Source organism: Fusarium redolens, assembly GCF_020744475.1.
Source record: "Fusarium redolens strain MPI-CAGE-AT-0023 chromosome Unknown BKA55scaffold_18, whole genome shotgun sequence".
Classification (NCBI taxonomy): Eukaryota; Fungi; Ascomycota; class Sordariomycetes; order Hypocreales; family Nectriaceae; genus Fusarium; species Fusarium redolens.
The window spans coordinates 482,737-505,028 of record NW_025763681.1 but is presented as its reverse complement, the minus strand read 5'-3'; the positions used below and the strand labels follow the sequence as shown (position 1 = coordinate 505,028).

The following is a 22,292-nucleotide window of genomic DNA, read 5'->3' as shown; positions in this document are numbered from 1 at the left end:
CAATTCGAATGTTGGTCAAGGTGTGTTGTATCTATCTAGTATTTAATCTTTCCCGCGTCCAGGGTGGCCGAGCCCAAATGGCTACGTCGCTCCAGGTGGCTAAGCGTTCGGAAAGCTGCTCTCGCTCCACCGAGGCCCGTGTACAAAAAGACAGCAAACAAGAACCTAGCCCAAGCCGGTGACTCAAAACAGTGCTCTAGCGATTAGCTGATGGCGCAAGCAAGGATCAATGCTTTCCGTGCATGCCATTTTTGTCGTCTATCTAGCGCTATGCCACTCAAATGCAGGTGTAAACGTGGATAGTATAGGGTGGGGAGGTATGCGGTGGGGAGTTTGCCCACCAAACTGCATCGTAGTAGGTGGGTGAAGAGAAGCTAGAAACGCGTCGCCTGGTAGTTCCGTTATTGTCGTTATAAGTTGTCTGTCTTGTATTTTATTTTCTCTTCAATGATGTTTGCTTGGTAATCCATAGTCACATTGGTGCCCCCCAAATGCACATCTGCAAATTCCATCCCCAACAGTGAACACCGCGATGAAGCTGGCCGGACGAAATATCCAAGTGGTGCCGATTGCTATTGCGCTGGTATTGCTATGGATCCTATATCGTACTGTTCTCTGGCTCAGATTCCATCGAAAGTACAAATTTCCTAATCTCGTGCCCGGCGTGCCCCTGTTCGGGAACATGCTGCAGATCCCAACCGATACAGTTGGGCGGCGTCTGTATCTCCATAAACTGGCTAGGAAATATGGCGAAATGTAAGTGTCACAAGTAGGGCCTCACCAAGACCAACACTTACAAAACCTTCCCCACCAGGTTCACTCTCAAAGTAGGCTCCAATTACTGGATATTCATGAACTCTCAGCGCGTCGCCAATGAGCTGCTTGACAAGCGCGGGGCACGTTACATCTCACGGCAGAATCTGCCCATGCCTGGAGACGTTGCCTCTGGCGGAAAGCGCGTCGTCTTCATGCCATACGGAAACCTCTGGAAGTGGGAGCGCAAGCTCATACACGAGATCATCGGCCCCGGAAACCGCAACGTCTTTGCCCCTCTCCAGGACGTCGAGTCACGAACACTATTATACGACTACCTCACAGAGCCTGATCTGTGGAATCAGGCAAACGCCCGATATGCCAGCTCCCTTATAATGAGTATGGTGTTTGGGCGGAGGACAAAGATGGGAGACCCAAACGTTGACAGGATCATTGAGACGAATAACGAGATCATGAAGATGTTTGAACCTGGCTCCAGCTTGATCGATTCATTTCCCTTCTTGGCATACATTCCTCTCCCAAAAGCTATTCAGCCATGGAGGTGGTGGGGCGACAGTGTCTTTGAACAATCTAAGAAGTATGTTGTCAATGCTCGTGATATCAGGTGGCCACTGACTTCAAGACAGAAACTTTTCTGAAGAGTTTGAAGGTCTTGCCGCGCGAGAACAGCAAGGCAAGAACGTAACGTGCTTTGTTTCAGAGTTCAAAAGGCTTGGGAGAGATAAGGTGCTTGACTATGAGTCAACAGTCTTCCTCGCCGGATCTCTCATTGAAGCGGGATCTGATACCACGCGTGTGGCTTTGAACCAACTTGGGGCTGGGGCAGCGCTGTTTCCCGACTTTGTACAGCGTGCGCGTCAGGACTTGGATAATGTATGTGGTGCAGATGCGCAGAGACTTCCGGTCGCGAGCGACATTGCAAGTTTGCCCTACATCAAAGCCATCGGCAAGGAAGTTCTTCGATGGAAGTAAGTAAAAAGAAACCATCACAGCGCGATTCTGAGTCGTCTTTGTGACATAGGCTGACAAGTATTCTTTAGCATTTCGTTTCCAGAAATTGCCCACTCATTGATTGAGGATGACTCTTTCGAAGGATACAACATTCCAGCGGGAACCAATGTCATTTGGAATAGCTGGGGCGTTCATATGGATGCTTCCGAGTACGAAAATCCGGAAACATTCTGGCCCGAGAGATTCTTGAACGAAGACCTTGACAAGCCCATCAAGGGACATTTAGCATTTGGAGCAGGTAAGTCAAGCCACGCAAGCATCCAATCATCATACGACTGACAAGTTATTCTCCTAGGTCGCAGAGTATGTCCCGGATGGGTCATCGCTAGTAACAGCCTGCACCTGTTGATCGCGCGAGTACTGTACTGCTTTGACTTCCACCAAGTTCCAGGCCATCCAATTCCAGTTGGAAAGCCGTTCGAGATCGGAACAGAGAAGCCTTATGAAGTTAGAATTAGCGTTAGAAGTCAGGCTCATGCGGCATTGATCAAGGCGGAATGTGCAGAGGCAGCGAACTTTTGAGTAGAGAATCGCCGCAGAGATTGAGCCTCGGAACTAGGTACGGATATGAAGACAACCGCATGCTGCTAGACGACTGGGAATTGGATATGTTTTATGCCGGTCAACTTTGCACAAGATAGAAAACTTGAAAGCCAGTTTGTAGTTTCTGGTTACATCTTCGTTAAACATGCTTTGAAAGCTAGATTGGGCAGGGGAGCCATGATTTCCTGCGTTGCCCAACAGTCAGTTGGTTCAGTGGAATGAACATCAGTCTATTACTCGAATACCCTGTATATATACTGTCGTATCAAAGGTACATAAAGGTCACACCCGAATATCACACGAATCGAAACAGAGGCTTTAGGTAACCATGATATTATATTAACTCTTGTGAGGTCTCCGTTACAAATCTGCCCTTGCGTCCTCACCAGCCCATGCCCTCCGAATGACTTCTCGGATGAGCTCTCTATCAATTTCCCTTGGATTAGCATAAGACTTGCTGACGGCGATATCAGCTGCCTTGTCAATATCTTCCTCCTTGAAACCAATGGACTTCAAGCTCCGTGGAACACCAAGCTTGTTGAGCAACGTGTTGAGGCCGCGTAGAGCATCCCCCTGACTGTCTGGAAGCACTCCAGCCAGGACCTTCATTGCCTGGGGAACCTTGGGAGCATTGTACGCCAAGGCGTGCGGAAGAACAATTGTGTGCGTCTCGGCATGAGGAAGGTTGAAAGAGCCGCCTAATGTGTGGCAAAGCTTGTGATGAAGAGACATTCCGACGCTGCCTAAGCATGTTCCGCAGAGCCAAGCCCCGTACTGGCAGATCGATCGAGCTACGATGGAGTCAGGATCGTCTAGTAGCTCGTATGATCCGTTTGCGAGAGATCTCACACCTTCGGCGGCCATGAGACTAACGATAGGGTTCGTGTTGGGGGCGTAGAGCGCCTCGACACCATGTGCGATAGCGTTGATGATGCTGGTCAGCGACATGGGAAGTGGAAGCGTGAGAGTCAAGTCGACGTCGTATATAACAGTTTTAGGCAAGATTTCAAACTGCGTCTTGGTCGTTTTGATACCGTCGACGGTTTCGCCGAGGATTGGTGTCACCTCACTACCAGCGTATGTTGTAGGAATGGAGATATGATATATCCCTTTGCGGAAGCTGATCGCCTTGCCGAGTCCAGTGGTACTGCCGCCCCCAATAGACACCAGAACGTCAGGCTCGTTCTGCTGGCAAAATGCGAGGGCCTTCTCGGTAACATTCAAGGGAGTGTGCATGGTGGCCTCGGAGAAGATCCAACTGGCTTCCACGTGCGACTCGAGAATATCGGTGATTTGTTTGGCTTGGTCAATTTGGTGGGGAGTCGATAGGACGAGGGCCCGCCGGAAGCCAAGTTGTTGAAGGCATTGCGGAAGTTGACGGATTGAACCTCGTCCAAAAATGATCTTGTGAGAGAGAGGGCTGTACACGAAGGGCTCCATCTTGAACAAGGGTGTCTTTTCTTTGAAACAAGTCTTGAGAGCGGTATCCTGATATGCTATCAAAGTAACATTCTTTGCCTTATCTTGGTTCCGGTTCCCGAGCGGCTAGACGCATCTAGCCACCGAGCCACTCGGCTTTTCCGTACCCACCGGCCCCACCACCGTCGGCACTTCATAGGTACTCCTCGGTGGGAACGGTCTAAAAAAGACATCGGTTACCGTGCCGCCAAATCTCAAAGATTCATTGATTAGCCTAACATCCGATACTTGTATAGTTCCATTTCCAGTCATACTCATCATCCGTCATATCACCTCTGTCCACCATGTCGCATACTAATCCAGGCATCCCGCTTCTAAAAGATCTCACAACCGAAAACATTACCGAAAATGTCGTGGCTATCAACTCTGACTGCCAAGATCCACGAACACGCTTTCTTTTTGAGAGGCTAGTTCATCACCTCCATGACTTTGCGCGTGAGACTCGTCTTAGCACCGCCGAGTGGGAGAAAGCTGTTCAGTTTCTCACCAGAACTGGAAAGATTTGCAGCGACACCAGACAAGAATTCATTCTTCTATCTGATGTCCTAGGACTATCACTTCTGGTAGATTCAATTGATCACCCCAAGCCACCTACGTCTACCGAGGGTACTGTTCTTGGCCCCTTCCATGCACACGGGGCTGAGAATGTTGCTTCCGGAGACACTATTTTTCATGATCCTGATGGAGAACCACTCTTGGTTGTGTGTACGGTACGAGACTCACAGGGTAACCCACTAGAAGATGTCGAGGTTGATATCTGGGAGACCGACTCCAAGGGTTTCTATGATGTGCAGTATGCAGACCGGGAAGGCTTCGATAACAGAGCTATACTACACAGCGACAGTGAAGGGAACTTCGATTTCAAGGCCATTGTGCCTGTCCCTTATCCAATCCCGGGCGATGGGCCTGTCGGAGATCTTCTGAAGGCTCTGAACCGACATGTCTACCGCCCAAGCCACATGCACTTCAAATTCAAGAAGGCAGGATATGACCCTCTAATAACGTAAGTCACACCCAGGAAGCCAGTCGAAATTATCATACTGACGTGGACAGGGCACTTTACATTCGTGGAGACCCGTATGAGACCTCTGATGCCGTCTTTGGTGTCAAGGAGTCTCTCATTGTTGATCTGGGAACTGTCTCTGAGGTGTCAGGATTCTCTGAGAGGTATGGAGTACCAGGAACCACGAAGCTACTGAGATATGACTTTTCGCTCGTTTCGGGAGCCGAGGTTGGGGCGTTACGGCATGAGAAGGCAGTAAAGTCGGCTATTAAGCTTGACAATGATGTTAAAGTAGTTGATGGTACAATCACCTATTGAGCTATTGAGATAGTTGAACAGAAAGAAATAAGCAACTTGCTCACCGAAGTTGGATATCTGTGGAAGGGCTACTGCTTGTGGTATCATCACGTATGCGTCTAAAAAGCTCTGCTAGTCATAAACTAGGGTGATCCACAGACGCGAGAGCATTAAATTCTTGGCTGTATCTCACTTCTGCGATTAACGCATCTGATAAGTGTCGGCCATTACGACTCCTCAAAAGTTTTGCAAGACCAGACATGATGTTTGGACAGTTTTCTCGAATATCATTTATATTTATCGTGTATGTATGATCAAGTCTTGTACATCTGGTATTTCTGTTCCACGTAAACCACCCAGCTCAGACCCCACGAGGTGGTAGATGAACTAAACTCTTGAGAGGCCATATTCCCTGCTTACCAGGAGATAGAATTCCATTTGGATCCACGGCAGTCTGGAAGTAGAACGTTAGAATTGGTAGCGCTTCGAAGTTTCAATCGCAAACATACCTTTAAAGTCTCAACAAATCTCCTATAAATGTGGCCATTGTACGAATACAAATTTTGAACAGCATCTGGCAATCGTCAGTAACGCGTCTTCGGAGTCTGTAGACTGTACTTACCCATGTGCTGAACATGGGATCTATAATTGGCGAACCCATTCAATTCTGCCTCGGCAAGTAGGGCCTTGACCACCTTGCGGCCACCTTCACGCGCCGTCTTGTTAGACTTGTCGAAGACATATTCCTGAACAAACAGGATGTACTTTGAGAAGACGTGGCATCCAATAAAAGGATCAACTCCTTGCTCCTCCATAATAGCCCTTGCTTTGCGGAACCACGTCAGGACTGTTTTACCCTCGCAAGGAAGGATGAGGGTAGTGTCGATATGAGCTCCCGCCCCTGTCCCATCCGCTGGAAGGTTATACTCTGCGAGCTTCACAGCGCCCATTGATGGGATACCCGCAGCGAGCGTTCCAATTTGGATGTTGTCTACTGGCTTGCCATCCTTGCCTTCGAAGAGCGTGTTCTCAACCCAGGCGTTGGGAACCTTTTGGGCGACAACCTCCTGCAACCTACTCCAACGGGCGAGAACCATTTGCTTAGGCCCATAGAAAGAAACTAAGCATCGCCAGTACCCAGTATTATACTTCTTCTTCAGCGCCGCTATGCTCTCAGGTGTTAGAGGCCCTGGCACACTCTGCTGCTGGTGCTTGGGGGCATCGTGAGAGGCAAAATGGTTGATGTTGGTGATCATGTGGTGACTTTGGGTGATGCCCTCACGGTCCAGCTGCTGGAGCGTGTCGATGAGGGGCGCAATGTCTTCGACCTCGGGACAGTGGATTTTGACTTCCATGAAAGACGGAGGGGCCACATCGAGAGCCACCGCCATCTTGGTCACGATGCCCAGATTGCTCTGCAAGAAAAGGCCGTCGATTTGAGGGCCGAAGCTATTGGGGCAAGCATGTGCGCTGGGGGAATTAGGCACCGCCCATTGGCCTGTCCGGAGGATCTCTCCCGAGGCCAAAAGAACCTCTAAACTGCCAATGAAATGCTGGCGGTCACCAGAGACGGTGTAGCCATGACCGCGGTCCAGAGTCTAGAAACTCGTCAGTAAACATTGCTACTATCCAACAGCGAGAATTGACTTACATTTCCCACGACACTTCCCCATCCCAAAGCCGGGACGGAGACCCAAAGATCCAGCTTGTTCTCCACAATGTAGTTGTAGACATCAAAAAAGGTTACTCCCGGCTCAACGACAATGTAAGCCAGCTTCTCGTTGACCTCCAAGATGCGCTTCATCCGATGAAGAGAGAGCACCATGGACCCCGCAACCCTAGGGGCAGGTCCGCCATACCTACCAACATATTAGCTGAAATGACAAAGGTATCAAGGAGTCTGTGTCAGGCATACCCGAAATTCTTTCCTTGCGAGCAAGTCCACAAGGGAACATGGTGTTGGTTGGCTACCTTGAGAATCGCCTGGACCTCTTCAACAGTTGATGGGCTACAGTCGTGTCAGCAAGGTCGGCATAGTGCGCATTGTAAATTCAAGGGTCTTACCATAATCCAGCAGATGCCTCAAATCCCTCCTCGAATAAGGGATATGGGTCACGAAAGTTGGCCAACCCTTCGTCAATTATGACGTTCTCGTCGCCTATGATAGCTCGAAACTCATTCACGGCACGCTGGAAGCTGACTTCATCGTGACCAGGAGGAAGGCTTCGCGTCCCTGGCTGACGAGAACGGAACGCATTGTCATGATGCGACTGCAGCTCTGGAGATGCGTACCACTGAACCATTTGGGGCGAACTTTTAAAATTAGGATGGGATAGATCGGATTGAAAGAATGCGAAGCTAGAATCTGACTTGTTGCAAATCACTCATCCTTGCAGGACAAGCAGGTCCTTATGGGACTCACGAAGCCTCTTGTGAGCATTCACCCCGCCCTAAACCGAGGCCTTACAACTGAAGTTAGTGCGCTCCCAGGTGGTACACATAGTGCTCTACGTTTGCCGTATCACATCGGCCCATCGGAAGACACTGGTGGGGATGAGAGCTTATTACCCACTCCAATGTTTCAATCATTGGGTGGAGACGCCACCCGCAAAGGGACGAGCGGATAGCAGCTAGGATTGTGAACCTTATGCCCAAGCAGACATCAAATCGACAATTAGATCAAATGACCATAAAAAGGTTCAAGTCTCTTCTGAGAAGACATTACAAAACGCACAAATACAAGTACTACTTTGGCATTTGCAGTGTCTATATACATTCTCATCAACACAACTCTTCAGACTATCAAGTCCCATCTCGCCCATCATGGCACATGTTGTTCCAGGAGTCCCAGGCACACGCTTCCCCAAGCACTATGCTATGAGCAAGTGGAACGAGGACCATCTGCGGTTCGAGGCAGATGCCTACGAGCTTGAAGTCATAGGAGAAATCCCCAGCACCATCCACGGCGCCTTCTACCGCGTCCAGCCCGATCATGCATTCCCACCCATCTTTGCGGAAACCGAAATCCCGCTCAATGGTGATGGCAACGTCAGCTCATTCTACATCAAGGATGGTCACGTTGACTTCAAGCAGCGCTATGTGCGCACCCCTAAACTCATCGCTGAGCGTGAAGCTAGACGTGCCCTCTTTGGCAGATATCGCAACAAGTACACAGATGATCCACGCGTTCAGAATGTTCTCAAGGGTACCACGGCAAACACCCATGTTGTATTCCATGATAACAAGTTGATGGCCCTCAAGGAGGATGCGCCGCCTATGGAACTCGACCCCATCACTCTTGAGACCCTCGGCTACATTGACTACCACGGCACGCTCCGTTGCCCCACGCACACTGCGCATCCGAAGGCAGACTCAGCCACGGGAGAGTTGGTCTCTTACTCCTATGAGGCTGCTGGCGACGCATCACCAGACATCTGCTCCTTCACCGTCGACAAACACGGCAAGCTCTCTGAAGAGGTCTGGTTCAAGGCGCCTTGGCCGTGCATGATCCACGACTTCTGGGCCACCGACAACTGGGTCGTGTTTCCTGTCAACGGCCTCAAGGCCAGCCTGGAGCAGATGAAGAACGGCGGCGACCACTTCTACTGGGATGAGACTCTGGACTACCAGCTGCTGGGCGTTATTCCTCGCCGCGGCGCCAAGCCCGAGGATGCGAAGTGGTTCAAGACTCCCCAGGGCTGCTACTCGCACACCATCAACGCCTATGAGGAGGACGGAAAGCTTGTCTTAGATGCCAACGTCTGGACCGACGTCCATTTCCCCTTCTTCCCCAACACCAAGGGCGAGAGGTTCTTCACCGACCCTAGGAAAGTCACGGCACCTATCACCCGCTACCGATTTGACCCCAACGGTAGTACTGATAAGATGATCCACCCTGAGGCTATTCTTGTCACCGGCGTCAACGAATTTGGTCGCATAGACGATCGTCTTCTGGGCAAGAAATACTCCCGCGTCTGGATTCTTAAGGTCGATCCTACGCATGAAGTCAAGCTCAACGACCACGAGACGGCCCAAGGCAATGTTGGCTTCAACACCCTGGTTTGCTACAACTTTGAGACAGGAGACATGCAATCTTACCGCCACGGTGACGACACCACGTTCCAAGAGCCCGTCTTTGTTCCGAGACATGAGGGTGCTGACGACGAGGATGGCTATATCCTCGTTGTGGCTGATCGCTATCGCGAGGGTCGCAATGTCCTGCTGCTCTTTGAGGCTTCGGACATCACCCGAGGTCCTCTTGCTGAGATCAAGTTGCCGTTCAAGTTGATGGATGGACTTCATGGTAGTTGGGTGGACGGAAAGGATGTTGATGCAGCCAGGGAGGCGAGCGAGGCGCGAAAGTAGAATGGAACTGTGAATGGGAAGTAGGTAGTCGCTATATATGCTTGGCTTAACAGAATGTATCTCTTTTGAACTCGTTTTTAACTCTTCGTGCGCTCTAATGTCTTGTCAGGTCACCAATGTCTTTAAGGCATGGTTGCATATCATGCAAGGAGGAGGAACTGCTGCGAGGTTCTACCAAGTTAAATAAACGGATACAAGTACTTTCGTAGCGAGATCTTGACCGTGTGTATTGCGAAAGATAGCGAGTACATAGTACTATCTCAGTAAATTCTGTGTTATGGCAATCTTTGTTGGGAGATGGCTTGTAAGACTCCCATTCCAGCTCCCGGGTCTAGGTGCGCGAAGACATGATTCGAGTAGGCAGTTTCGCGGCGATATCTTGTTAGATTTGTAAAGAAATATTTTATGCTTGCTCGCTAGTGGCTATCTTTTTGGGCCACGCTTAAAAGCTTTATTTCATCTTGCTTGACTTGCGAATATTGAAAATGAGCTATCCAGGATTGACATGTTCAAGAACCATTCGCAAACTTTCCATCTAGGTGGTAATGTATTGCGAGTCGAGCCTAAATCCTATCTCATCAATCTAGTTACGCATGCCAATTCAAAATATACTGGATCCTCCGTTGATGGGAATAAAGGCCCCGTTGATCCAGCCCGCCCTTTCCTCAGCCAGAGTCGCAACAGCCCATGCTACCTCCTCAGGCGTACCGACGCGTGGAGCGACAGGAGTCGCATCTATGATGGGCTGCAGTGCCTCTCTCACGAAGCTGGGCGCAGCGTTGAAGGCATCTGTTCCAACAGGCCCAGGAGCGACAGCATTGACGGTGCATCCGTACTTCCGGGGCAGTTCTGTCGCCCAGCATTGAGTATAGACCTCAACAAGTCCTTTAGTACCCGCATAGATGCTAGACTCCGGCCCTGGAGTGCGCGACACAGAGCTACCGATATTGATGATGCGTGAGTTCTCTCGCGACAGATACTTTAGAACAGCGCGGGTGAGGAAGAAGACACCTCTGGCATTGAGATTGACGATATCGTGCCATGTCTTGTAGACCTTTTCATCGTCGGGATCGTCGAGAAACGTGGGGCGATTGATGCCAGCGCTGTTGACAAGGATGTCGATTTTGCCGAAAGCTTCTGCGGCCGCATCGGCTAGCACCTGCGGCCCTTCCGGTGTTGACAGGTCTGCCTCTACGGCTTTTCCGGGCCCGTTGAGGGTCTGGAGAACCTTGTCCGCGTTTGCCTTTTCGCTTTGGTTGGGGTAGTTGGTGACCACAGAGGCACCGCGGCTGGATAGCTCCCGAGCAATGGCTGCTCCGAGTCCTGCTGATGAGCCACTGATCAGAGCCACCTTACCAGCCAGTGATGCCATTTTGAAAGGGTTTGGAGTCAGGTTTGGAAGAGAAATGGTGATAGTTGGAGAATTAGATGGATGTATTTATGATCTGGGTTAGATTCTCCGGGATATCGTCTATATATCATGAATGTTTGTTGTCGATGGGGGACACAGATAAAATGGTTAACTGAACTTGCATCTTATTAGCTGTCAGATCAGTGCTTGGGTGGTGGCTAGCTTGACTGCTGTAAAGTAGCACCCACCCGGGTGGGGAGTAGAGGTTTAGAACCAGATTTGACAACCATTTATAAAGCCATGGCGAGTCGAATGAGGTCTTTCGCATCCAAATGATAGCTCTGCAGAGATTTAACAAGCCAAAAGTCACCATGCCTCTTAATATTGTTGTCATCGGAGCCGGCCTCGGTGGGCTCGCCGCCGCCCTTTCCATCAAGCAAGAGTCGCCCGCTCATGACGTTCTGGTTGTGGAATCAGCGCCTGTGCTAGCGGAGGTACGTTTAGTTCAGGGTATTCCTGTGATTCTATACAGTGGAAACTGACTTGTTGAACCACTCAGATCGGCGCAGGACTTCAACTTACACCCAATGCTACACGGCTTCTCCTAAGGTGGGGTTTGAAGCCCAGCCTCGAGCATTTGGCCAGCAGTCCCGAGGAGTTCCTCATCCGTCGCTTCGACGGTCGCAAGGTCCTTGGTCACCGCCAAAACTTTGCTGCTGAAATGCTCAGCAAGTACAAGTCACCTTACTGGGATATGCACCGGGCAGATCTACAGCTTGCAATGTTTGAGCGGGCCAAGAGCCTCGGTATCCGCTTCGAGTTCGGTACAACGGTGACTGATGTAGATCTTGCTATTCCGCAGCTAACAACAGACAAGGGTGACAAGATCACCGGGGATTTGGTGATAGCTGCAGATGGTGAGCCTCCCCAAACCCTCAGAAATGCATTATCTAATACATAATAGGGCTTTGGTCCAAGACCCGGTCCAAGGTTCTAGGTAGGCCCAGCCAGCCTATAGCTACCGGAGATCTTGCATACCGCATTGTTCTCAAGAAGGAGGACATTCAAGATACTGAGCTGCGCGAATTTATTGACAAGCCCCGTGTTTGTTTATGGGCTGGCCCGGAATGCCATGCCATCTACTACCCACTCAAGAACAACACCATGGCAAACATTGTTCTTCTAGTTCCAGATAATTTGCCAGACAACGTGGCCAAGATGTCTGGCGACCTCTCTGAAATGAGGGAGATCTTTGAGAAGTGGGATCCGCTGTGAGTCAGTAGCCATCATCTACGACAGACATCGACTGATCCTTTCAGATTACAGAAGTTTCTCTCCCAAGTGGACAATATTGATAAATGGAAGCTTATGCATCGTAAGTGCGACTGAAACTTTGCTCTCCACCACCTAACACATGATAGTCGACGAACTGGAGCGTTGGTATAACGAAGAAGCCACCGTCGCATTCTTGGGCGATTCTTGCCACCCAATGCTGCCGTACATGGCACAAGGAGCTGGCTCTGCCATCGAAGATGGCGCTGCACTGGGCATCGTCCTCTCAAAGGTGAACACGAGAGAGCAGCTTCCTCAAGCCCTGAAGACGTATGAGAGCCTGAGAATTCCTCGGAGCAGCGCGTTGCAGAAGTGGAGCATGAAGCAGGTAAGCTTATGACAAGTACAATAAATACTCAATCAGGAACTTTGATGATTAATATCTACTACAGAGACACATCAATCACTTACCTGACGGCCCTGAGCAAGAAGCTAGGGATCGTCTTGCAAAATCGCAGCTCTACGATCAGCAGCCGGGCTATCCGTTTTACTGGTAGGTGCCGCCCATGCCTGGAGAAATGGTGCTGACTTTCGTTTCAGGATCGATCCAGCTGCGCAAGACTTTGTCTACGGATATGATGTTGTCGCTGAGGTCAGTTGTTTCCATTTCCCTCTTTGTACGTAAACTAATGTTACTGGGGGATCAGTTGGAGAAGATCGGCGTGAAGACCACATCATCAATCAACGGTCAGGGGACCCGGTCAAGCTTGTGAGGTGGGAAAGCATTAAGGATCTGTAGTTTAGTAACAACGCTAGAAATCTACGCAATACTGATGCGATCTGGCTATAGCGAGGGACTTAGAGTAGGCGGAAGCTATCCACCAGGAAGCTATAAATGAATTTGTAAAGCTAAACTTATTTATTGCATTCAACTGCATGCTGTCAACATTTTGGCCTACGCCCTCGATGTGGTTAAATAGCCAAGGAAAACGAATATTCTAAGATGATTAGTTTCAGATGGTAGTGACGCTAGAGCCTGTACCACAGTTTTCAATGGTAAAATGTTCTGTTCCGGGGAGCGTTCCAACTACAGTACATTGCTTAATTGATTGATCTAATACCATTATATAATATTTGTACCAAATGGCATAGATTAAGGCATCGCGCGTATTTTCTTCAGTCATCCTAATCCTCTCAGTTGCTACCCATTTCATCGACATTATATGACCGGTCATATGTTTAATTACAGTACGTCGTCTGCTGTATTTTCCATATAAATGGGTGATTACTGGCCATAACGTACGTTAAACTTTAGGCTGCTAGCACAGGTGATGATCCAACACAGCTCACGGCGGGGTTGGGTGGGCGTTCCCAGCGCCTGAACCCACTCAATTTACAAGTGGCTACTTGGTGGGTTTTCCACGACATTTACGTTGCCCGCAACGAAGTACCGAAGACAATGCATCCGAGACATCCATCACATTGGCTTTTAAATAACTTGAACTCTTTGTAACTTAGCCACATATCTCACTAATTCTCTATCAGAACTCCTACCGACCCTCACATTCATCTTCATCATGGCCTCACTTCCAAAGATCCTGTCCCAGGACTCTGAAGGCTACGACCAAGCACGCCGCAAGTTCTTCAACGGACGAGTCCCCGATATCCATCCAACCGAAATAGCCATCCCATCCACTACAGCCGAGGTCGTGACCGCCGTCAAGAGGGCACGAGAGAATGGCTGGAAGATTGGCATTCGTTCAGGCGGCCACCTGTTCTTCTGCAACGCGCTTCTGGAAGGCGGTCTTCTCATCGACACGCGCAATTTGAACAAGGATATCGAATACGATGCCGCAACAAGCATCGCCTCCGTCAGTCCTGGCCATAGGGTTGAGGATGTGACCACGTTCCTCGAAGCCCGCGGCAGGTTCTTCCCCTCTGGCCACTCTCGATCCGTCGCGGTCGGTGGTTTCCTGCTTGCTGGTGGGCAGGGCTGCTTCATGCGCGGCTGGGGCTATACTGCACCTACCTGGGTCACCCAGCTAGAAGTCGTCACTTCGGAGGGCGAGGCTGTTATCGCCAATAAGACTCAGAATGCTGACCTGTTCTGGGCGGCTCCAGGCAGTGGACAGGGGTTCTTTGGAGTTGTGACGAGGATTTGGGTCAAGACGATTCCAACGAGAAAGCTCTTTGACAAGACCGTCATCGTCGATTCCACCGATATCTTCAAGCCGTTACTTAAGTGGACACTTGAAATGTCCAGGAAGGTGCCCAAATATGGTGTTGATCTCTTCTACTGCACATTCTTCGCCGACAAGGATGACCCTAACGGAGGCCACGAATCAGCGGCCAAGCGCGTCTTCTTTGCCATCAACCTGACCATATTTGCCGATTCCTTGGATGAGGCTGCAGTATTGGCGAGTCCGTTAGAGACGTTCCCCGAAGATTTCAAGAAGTATATCGTTACGACCGTCCCGCTGGTGGAGAGGACCTGGGTTGAGCTCTGGGGTCTTCAGGAAAGCTTCCAGCCACAGGGCAATGGCGAGAGGTGGAACGTGGACAGTATCCTCGTCGATCCCAAAGCTTCGGATGACGAGGTAAGTGCTCCCAGTCTTGAACCTTGAATTTAATGCTAACCACTGATCATACAGCTTATTGACGCAATCACGCCGGCTCTGTACGACCTGCCATCTCGTCTCTCGTCTGGCACCTTGTGCCCGATGGACTATTACCCCGACGAGGCTGATCAGGCTCTGAGCCTACCTCAGAAGGCTTATGTCTCTACAATGTGCTGCTGGAAGGACCCCAAGCAGGATGCGGCGGTAGACAAATGGCTGCTAGATGCGTATACCAAGGCTGATGAAGTGTCATGTGGTGTGTATGTGGCCGATTTCAACGTGAAGCACAGAAAGCCAAAGGTAGGTCTCGTCATTATTTAGTGGTTCAAGTTCAATTCTAACTAGTGTAAAGGTTATGACAGACTCTGCGCTGAAGAAATGGCTTGAGATCAGGAACAAGTGGGATCCTTCAGAGACGTTCATTGGCTATCGGGGGTTCAGCAGTGTTTTGGATGGCAAGAAAGGCCTGGGAAGCAGGCTGTAGAGTGTCATTAGACTACCTAAGAAGCCATGATGTTATCAGCTAAATATAGCGATTTGCGGTGATCTTCCCCACTACGATGAATGCTCTGGGTGATACAACGGTTAACATCACTCGTTATGGATAATTTACGTAACAGTGATGACCCAACATTAGCTGTATACACGGTACAGAGCACAACCTTTCTCACCAGAGTCTCAAGCTCTATATTAGAGCATGCCTCTAGCTACTTGTTAAGTCATGACTAGAATAATGGCTGTATTATAACAGACCCTTTCGGTCAATATCTCTGGGTACTACTTCGAGGTATTGCTGAGCGGCGACAAGAAACAAACATGTTGCATACTATCATGAGATCTGCGCCTACATAAAGTGCGTTTCAAGAGCAAGTTCTATAGAGAAATCCTTGTCAGTCGAGGGTCTACAGGCCTGTCGAGCGATGGCGATCCCTTTTGAGCTCATAGTTGGGAAGCTCGTCCGGCTGCCTGTGAACAAACCCCTTCCAATCACCCGTAAGAGGGCCCTTCAAGTCTTGCTCCAGTGTACTTTTCGACAGGCCCAATTTCTCATTCCAGATCCCCAAGGGGCGGAAATCACCGATACCATGGCCTTCCGAGTCGTAGCTAAAAAGAATAGCTTGGACTTGGTGGCCCAGACCCCAGTTCAAGCCTTTTTTGATGTCCTCTAGGGCTTCTGGCATAACTCCCTCAGAGGTGGCATTCTCGACCTGCCATTCCTGGCCGGTCAGCTTTTTCACGACATCAAGGATCTCGTTTTGCGTCACTGTGTAGGAGGCGACGTGGATGTACTGATTCTTTGCTTCTTCGAGACGCTCCGGATTGGTGATGAGCGCGTAGAGAGACTGGGCAGCCAAGTCACGGAGACCCGTGGAGAATGGGACATCGCCACCGTTGTAGATGCGCGCTTTGCGCTCCTTCATGTCAAAGCCCAAAAGTCCATCGATTACACACTATAAGTTTCAATCAGCCTTTGAGTTTAATATTACTATGACAAGACTCACAAAGTCGACCCAAGGATTGCATATGATACCGGTCCAGCTCATGATATCCTGGGTCTTCTCCAGATGCTTCACGATAGATCGCTTCTTAGTCGCGAGCAAAACGCTGTCGGCAAAAGCTGGGTGGTAGGTTCTAACGCCGTACTCAGAGGGGAAGAAGCGCTTAACGCCTGCCTTTACCGCTGCGTCGATGACAGACTCATGGTCAACAGTGGACTCTGGGGGGAGGAGCATGATGACTACATCTGTCCTCTCAACCCTCGCTCGAGAGACTCGGGGCTGTAGTCCGTCGAGATGACATTCAAGCCCTTTGAGAACTTGGCACCAGAGTTTTCCCTCGTCAAAACGGAGAGGTGGAGAGGTGAGTCCTTTTGGGCGAGGAAATGGTCCTGGATGACAACTCCAAGGTTACCACTGGCCTGTGAATTGTTCAGTATTATGTTTGAAGTTCAATTGGGTTGCCATTGTGTATACATACACCAATCAGTGCGACGTTCTTGACTTGAGTCGACATGGATGTTACTGTAACAGAAATAAGGTACAATACTACGCCTAAAGTTTGGCACCGGATGAGTAGCAAAGGTTTACTGGCGGCGGGTTTTACATGGGCTGATAAGGTTTGTTTTTATCCTTGCTAACTTGGTAAATTCGTTTAGCGTCAATCTCACCGGCGCACCGTGCCCACCGAGTCGGTGTTTCGTTCCATCCACAGGATCTGAGATTCACTGCGACCCTCTTGAATACCACTTCGAGATGATGGCAGTGTATTCAATGAACCACTCTCGTATACTGAGACGCCTTGGCTCGTCAATTACACTTCATCACGTTAAACGGGTTCTCGGAGTCCGAAAATTGTCCGGACTGGTACGAAGATAAGCCCGGGGTTTCAAGCGGACCCCGAAGATGGTCTAGCTATGTGCGGGGCCCCGCCCTTTTTCCCCTTCCCCGCCTCCGTCATGATACGGAGAAAGGCACTCCACCCAGCTAACGCTAAGTAGAGGCTAGAGAATCAACCCAGTATACTGCATTCCATCCATCTCTTGAGTCTGCCAAGTTTATTGTCTCCGTTTAGGTTGGAAGCTGGCTGTGCCCTGAAGAGGCTGTATTAACATTGCTATGTGAAATATCTGCTTTGTGTTTAGTATTTTAGGTTGTTAGCAATGGCTATGTATCGCTGTTATACGATTGGCTTGGTACTACTGCAAAGGGCTAAGACATGCGAAGTTAGCTCTGTAGACTCTGGCGACACAGCGCTTAACGGTTGTTGAGTGGCTAAGGGAGAGGGACAGCGGGGTACGTTTAAAATGTCTAATGCAAAGCAGGTACTGAATGTCTGTTCATCTTCATAGAACGTTTTTCCGACTTTATATACATCCATAAACCCTCCGGCTTTGACACACTCCTAGTATCTGATACACTAGAGCTAAGCAGCAGAGTTACCATGTTTAATATTTGCCGCATCAACCTGCTGAATAACATCCCAATGCTCTACAACCCTGCCGTTCTTCCATCGATAAAGGTCAAAGACATGCTCGCCCGCGTCTCCAGGCCAACGCTCAGAAAAGATCTGGGCCACAATGTAGTCTCCATCAACCAGTATCCTTTTGAACATCATGTTGAAGTGCGGTTCTCCCGGACCCGTCCGGTGTTTTGCGGCGATTGACTTCAGAACCTTGGATGCCTCAATGATAGAGTCGCGGCCGTCTGAGACCATCTGGCTATGCTGTTTGTAGTTCTCATCAACGAGCTCGAATGTTCTCTTGTAGTCATAGTATTTGAAGGTCGCTAAATGAAGTTCGATGATCTTCTTGGCCATCACTTTCTGCTCCTCGGTATGAGGAGGCTGGTCGGTTAGGCCAGCATAAATCTGTTCAATTTCTGCTGTGTAGTCGCCCATGTTGTGCTGCGGTGTATGTTTGAGTTGGTTTGAGGCTTTGGCAGAAGGGCAGGTAGTTGACAAGGGTTCTTAGCTAGTTGGACACCTTAAGGTCATTTTGATCTATTGGAGGCTAAGGCGGAGATAATGTTTGGATAAGCATTGGGAAATTCCTATGTCGGTGGGGATGAGCATGAATTAGCCAGAAGCAGATACTACGCTTATACCGGTGGGGATCACTCCAGGGGAGATCGCTAGTTCTAATCGAAGGGTTCGCTCGTAGATGAGACAATTGATGAAAGAGCTCGGAGCAGATTCTATGTGGTCATGAGCAACCCCACCGGCATCCATAATCCCACCGAGATTGACCTCCCATGGTGTCGCGCATACTTGATCTCGCTCAGTCATATCAGCAATCTCCTTGACTGCCCTATGTTAAAACCTATCGGATATTTCACCAACTTGAGATACGCTACAATTCCATCAAACATTATTTTCGCCTTCTCAAACACCGATTATGGCATTCTTACGAGATGCTGAGAGTAACCCGACGGTGCAAGCCATCTTATCAAGGTTGCAGCATGTCGATGCCAAGGCAGTCGCTGCTGGCTTTCCGTTGACTCTTTTCGGTCTCGCCTTTTCTTACTACTTCATCGCATTGCTTTACAGCTTCTTCCTCTCACCTCTGAGAAGTATTCCCGGACCGTTTCTGGCTCGTGTCACACGTTGGTGGGAGTATCGAGTGGTCAAACAAGGCCACTCAAATCAAGAATTCATCCGCTTGCACAAGAAATACGGTTAGTCCTTTTTTAAGCACCTCCCGACATCCTCTCTAACCCTGAGATACCCAGGCCCCGTTGTACGAGTAGGACCAAACCGGTACAGTCTTAGTCAGCCGAAAGATGTCAAAAAGGTCTATGAATTAGGAGGCAAATACATCAAGACAACTTACTACAGTCCACTGCTCAGCCCGGTCGTCCACGAGCAAAACATCTTTGCCATCCAAGACAATGGTCTGCACAAGGAGAGGCGAAGGAAGATTTCGCCGATGTACACCATGTCGTCCATGGTATCTTATGAGCCTGCTGTAGACGAAATGACCCATGTGTGCGTCCGCAAGTTACACGAGTTTGCTAAAGAAGGCCGTCTGGTTGATATTCCTCACTGGATGCAATACTATGCCTTTGATGTTATTGGCGCCATTACGGTTAGTCCCCTTCCTATCATTACCATTCAGGAGATTGACTAACCAATGCGATATAGTTCAACAAGAGTTTCAACATGATGGAGAACGAGGGAGATACCACCGGGATGATAAAGGGCATTCGGGAGGCCAATGACTTTTTAGCATTCTGGGGCATCGTTCCCAACCTGGTCCCATGGCTCATCGGCATCGCTACTGCATTGGGTATGACGTCCAACACCTCAACGCTTGTCAGCTATGCCCTCAAACAGATCGACAACACTCGGAAAGAAAACGCCAAATCCACAGTCAAGGGCTCCACCAAGTATGATACATTCTTGAAGAAGCTTCTGGAAGGGGAGTCTGAAGGTCGTCTCAAAACGCCCAATCTGCTTGACGCATGCGGCAGCAATATCGGGGCCGGTTCTGACACCACTGCCGTGACACTGAGTTCCGCTCTCTACTACCTGTTCCAGAACCCAGATAAACTCAAGAAGCTGCGAGAGGAGATCGACCGGAAAGCAGCGGATGGCGGCCTCTCGGACCCCGTTACCTTCCAGGAAGCACAGGACATGCCGTATCTACAAGCTGTTATCAAGGAGACTCTGCGTATCCACCCAGCCGTCGGAACGATTCTGCCTCGTGTTGTGCCTCGTGGCGGCATGGAACTATCGGGAATCTACTTCCCTGAAGGGGTATGTGATCACGAGCTTATCATGGGTTCATACTAACTCTTCCCCAGACCGAGGTCGGCGTTAACGCATGGGTCTTACATTACGACAAGGAAATCTACGGTCCAGACCCTGAAGTCTTCCGGCCAGAGCGCTGGCTGGGTGACGAGAAGACGAGCATTATGGACTCTATGATGTTTGCAGTAAGTTAATTCCTCTTTTTCAGAATATCTCAGAAGACTAATTCTCGTTGTAGTTTGGAGCTGGTGCCCGGACTTGCATTGGCAGGAACATTAGTCTGCTGGAGTTGACCAAGATGGTGCCTCAGATTGTCCGCAAGTTTGATCTTGTCATTGAGGACGCAGACAAACCATTGGACACTTTCTGTGCGTGGTTCGTGTATCCTCATTACAACGGCCGGTTCAAGGTGCGAGCATAAGGAGCAGTGGCATCATACACTATGCCTTGGCACTCACCAAATGGCTGTTACCATTATCTCATCCTACACGAGTCGTAAAGGAGCATTCATGTTTTCAAAATTATTTATGCCACATATATTTGCCAAGAAACGTGTTTATATCACTGTTGTCCGAATGTCCCATGCCCATTCTCCCATACCTTGTATTTATGAATCCGAAATCAGGTTCAAAAGATTGAAAAGAAATACATACCTCGTAGGCTGAGTTGTGTACTGTAAACCTCACTTGGATTTGCATCCTATCCAGGCTGGCGATCAATTCAATTCCATCAATTTCGTCCTCGGGTGGCGTTGCGTTGACAGCTTACTCAGCATTTGGCCCGTGGAGTTGAACCACTGCATCTCCAGATTGAATTGATGGCGTTGAATTGAAGATGTTGAACATCACACGCGCGTCGAGTCCCCCAATGCTCACTTCCCAGCGTCTAGGTCATCCTCCTCTGCCTCCCATATAACGCTATTTCCAACCTCTTCTGACACATCAATCAAGCTATCAGCCGCGTCGACTAGGCCATTCCGCACCCATGACCTCAGTGTCTGTGCCATTCCTATCGTGCTAGCTTCCAATCGGGTCCGCAGCGGTGACACCATTTGCTCAGCAACACCAAACAAACGCTCGCACTCTGCCGACATAGACGGTATTGGTAGTAGGTCAAGGGCCATTCGCGACAGTCGAGGGTAGTCTCTCCGCCTCTCCCACCAATATTGGATGGGACCTGTCACAAGAGTGTCGTTCTTAGAGTCGGCACTCGACAGCCAGTGATCATATTCGTCTTGGCTCCTACTCCGTGGACTTTCCCAAGAACACCTGCCTGTCAGAGACGAAGTCCTGTGAGCTCGACGCCTTTCGAGTGCATTCATTGCCTTCAAACGCTTGAATGGGGGTTCTTCATCCGAATTCGAAAGAGTCGGTAGTGGTTTGTACTCTTCCTCCCACAATGTTTCTTGGGCGTGTCTTTTCCTGCTTTCCCTTCCAAAGAGCAGGTGGCTTCCTCCTCCCGGACTCGTCGACAAGTCCGTGCTCCTTGATCAGATGTTTCTCGATATTCGGTGTGCCAACCGCAGTGAAGTCTGTCACCTTGGACCTGACCCTCCGGAGACAATTCTTGCAAACCCATTTCCTCTTTGTGGGAGAGCCACGGGCTTGAATGTAAAAGCCGTGCTGCCAAACCCACGAGGTCTGCCTGCCAGCGCGTTCCGAAATCGAGAAACCCGGAAACTTATGCCATGCGAAGGCTTTCCAATCGTCTGGTGAAGCATCCAAGTTATTAGGTGAAGTACTAGGTGCGCTGCAGTCGGGACTCTGGCACTTGACAGCGTCCATTTGAAGATTTGGAAAGGAATGGAATGCAGGCAATGATCTTCCTGCAAGGGTAATAGGGCGCGACGACAGCTGAGACGCGTTCATAAACCCCTAATGCTAGGTGCAGTTGGCAAGTGCATTAAAAATACGGGGCAAAAGTATTAGTAGGGGTCTTGTGGACGCGTCTCATGGGACTACACGGATTAGGCGCTACCCTGAACCACTGCCATTATCGACAGTTTCAACCGATGGTCAACGTTGAAAGCATCTAGGTGGAATTGAATCAATCAATGCGAGCGTTAAATGGGATTGATTGAATTGGTGCACGTGACTTCAACTTCCATAAAATTGACGGGATTGAGTTGATGGTTGAATTGATCGCCAGCCTGATCCTGTCATGCCCCTCGGCCTAGCATAAACATCTGAACTTCCGATTACCTATTTAAGATGGGAGACTGTCGGAGATGAGGTCCCTACTCTGTTCGTAAAGTTAGTTCACCAGATTCGCTTTTTACTTTATTTAATACAAAACCCCAACGGCGCGATTCATTGAATTAGTTCCTTGTTCA

The 22,292-nt window shown here is 49.5% G+C and overlaps 11 protein-coding genes across 11 annotated transcripts; 6 read left to right on the top strand and 5 right to left on the bottom strand.

The window, feature by feature from the left end:
* Positions 1-41: 41 nt before the first annotated feature.
* Positions 42-2,307, top strand: BKA55DRAFT_709732 (cytochrome P450; the record flags this gene model as incomplete). Its single annotated transcript, XM_046200765.1, has 6 exons — positions 42-331; positions 473-756; positions 815-1,351; positions 1,401-1,742; positions 1,815-2,023; positions 2,177-2,307. Exons 1-6 carry the CDS (start codon positions 230-232, stop codon positions 2,305-2,307), a joined length of 1,605 nt encoding a protein of 534 aa, XP_046044206.1. The 5' UTR covers positions 42-229.
* Positions 2,308-2,688: 381 nt separating this feature from the next.
* On the bottom strand, positions 2,689-3,768 carry BKA55DRAFT_598070 (uncharacterized protein; the record flags this gene model as incomplete). Its single annotated transcript, XM_046196166.1, has 1 exon — positions 2,689-3,768. The coding sequence occupies one exon, from the start codon at positions 3,766-3,768 to the stop codon at positions 2,689-2,691; it is 1,080 nt and encodes a 359-aa protein (XP_046044205.1).
* A 323-nt stretch (positions 3,769-4,091) lies between these two features.
* Positions 4,092-5,128, top strand: BKA55DRAFT_709719 (Intradiol ring-cleavage dioxygenase; the record flags this gene model as incomplete). The annotated part of the gene is made up of 3 exons (XM_046200764.1): positions 4,092-4,242; positions 4,375-4,810; positions 4,861-5,128. 3 exons carry the CDS (start codon positions 4,092-4,094, stop codon positions 5,126-5,128), a joined length of 855 nt encoding a protein of 284 aa, XP_046044204.1.
* Positions 5,129-5,468: 340 nt separating this feature from the next.
* BKA55DRAFT_544338 (uncharacterized protein) lies at positions 5,469-7,410 on the bottom strand (the record flags this gene model as incomplete). The annotated part of the gene is made up of 7 exons (XM_046190698.1): positions 5,469-5,494; positions 5,528-5,561; positions 5,617-5,681; positions 5,730-6,705; positions 6,759-6,966; positions 7,023-7,115; positions 7,172-7,410. 7 exons carry the CDS (start codon positions 7,408-7,410, stop codon positions 5,469-5,471), a joined length of 1,641 nt encoding a protein of 546 aa, XP_046044203.1.
* A 520-nt stretch (positions 7,411-7,930) lies between these two features.
* BKA55DRAFT_695386 (carotenoid oxygenase) lies at positions 7,931-9,472 on the top strand (the record flags this gene model as incomplete). The annotated part of the gene is made up of 1 exon (XM_046200149.1): positions 7,931-9,472. One exon carries the CDS (start codon positions 7,931-7,933, stop codon positions 9,470-9,472), a length of 1,542 nt encoding a protein of 513 aa, XP_046044202.1.
* Positions 9,473-10,073: 601 nt separating this feature from the next.
* BKA55DRAFT_695385 (uncharacterized protein) lies at positions 10,074-10,844 on the bottom strand (the record flags this gene model as incomplete). The annotated part of the gene is made up of 1 exon (XM_046200148.1): positions 10,074-10,844. One exon carries the CDS (start codon positions 10,842-10,844, stop codon positions 10,074-10,076), a length of 771 nt encoding a protein of 256 aa, XP_046044201.1.
* Positions 10,845-11,474: 630 nt separating this feature from the next.
* Positions 11,475-12,747, top strand: BKA55DRAFT_580373 (uncharacterized protein; the record flags this gene model as incomplete). Its single annotated transcript, XM_046193952.1, has 6 exons — positions 11,475-11,740; positions 11,788-12,094; positions 12,143-12,198; positions 12,245-12,483; positions 12,548-12,648; positions 12,696-12,747. Coding segments are annotated over exons 1-6 (951 nt in total), but the record flags the coding sequence as incomplete, so codon positions are not given.
* Positions 12,748-13,660: 913 nt separating this feature from the next.
* Positions 13,661-15,221, top strand: BKA55DRAFT_580371 (uncharacterized protein). The gene is made up of 3 exons (XM_046193951.1): positions 13,661-14,692; positions 14,747-15,013; positions 15,066-15,221. Exons 1-3 carry the CDS (start codon positions 13,673-13,675, stop codon positions 15,195-15,197), a joined length of 1,419 nt encoding a protein of 472 aa, XP_046044199.1. The 5' UTR covers positions 13,661-13,672; the 3' UTR covers positions 15,198-15,221.
* A 228-nt stretch (positions 15,222-15,449) lies between these two features.
* On the bottom strand, positions 15,450-17,073 carry BKA55DRAFT_742584 (uncharacterized protein). The gene is made up of 4 exons (XM_046201510.1): positions 16,691-17,073; positions 16,538-16,631; positions 16,216-16,484; positions 15,450-16,164 (listed from the first exon to the last, which is right to left on the bottom strand). The coding sequence occupies exons 1-4, from the start codon at positions 16,724-16,726 to the stop codon at positions 15,616-15,618; spliced, it is 948 nt and encodes a 315-aa protein (XP_046044198.1). The 5' UTR covers positions 16,727-17,073; the 3' UTR covers positions 15,450-15,615.
* A 504-nt stretch (positions 17,074-17,577) lies between these two features.
* Positions 17,578-18,358, bottom strand: BKA55DRAFT_580367 (uncharacterized protein). Its single transcript, XM_046193950.1, has one exon. The coding sequence runs from the start codon at positions 18,107-18,109 to the stop codon at positions 17,636-17,638; it is 474 nt and encodes a 157-aa protein (XP_046044197.1). The 5' UTR covers positions 18,110-18,358; the 3' UTR covers positions 17,578-17,635.
* Positions 18,359-18,605: 247 nt separating this feature from the next.
* Positions 18,606-20,381, top strand: BKA55DRAFT_695380 (cytochrome P450; the record flags this gene model as incomplete). Its single annotated transcript, XM_046200147.1, has 5 exons — positions 18,606-18,885; positions 18,940-19,295; positions 19,352-19,966; positions 20,014-20,145; positions 20,199-20,381. 5 exons carry the CDS (start codon positions 18,606-18,608, stop codon positions 20,379-20,381), a joined length of 1,566 nt encoding a protein of 521 aa, XP_046044196.1.
* Positions 20,382-22,292: the final 1,911 nt, after the last annotated feature.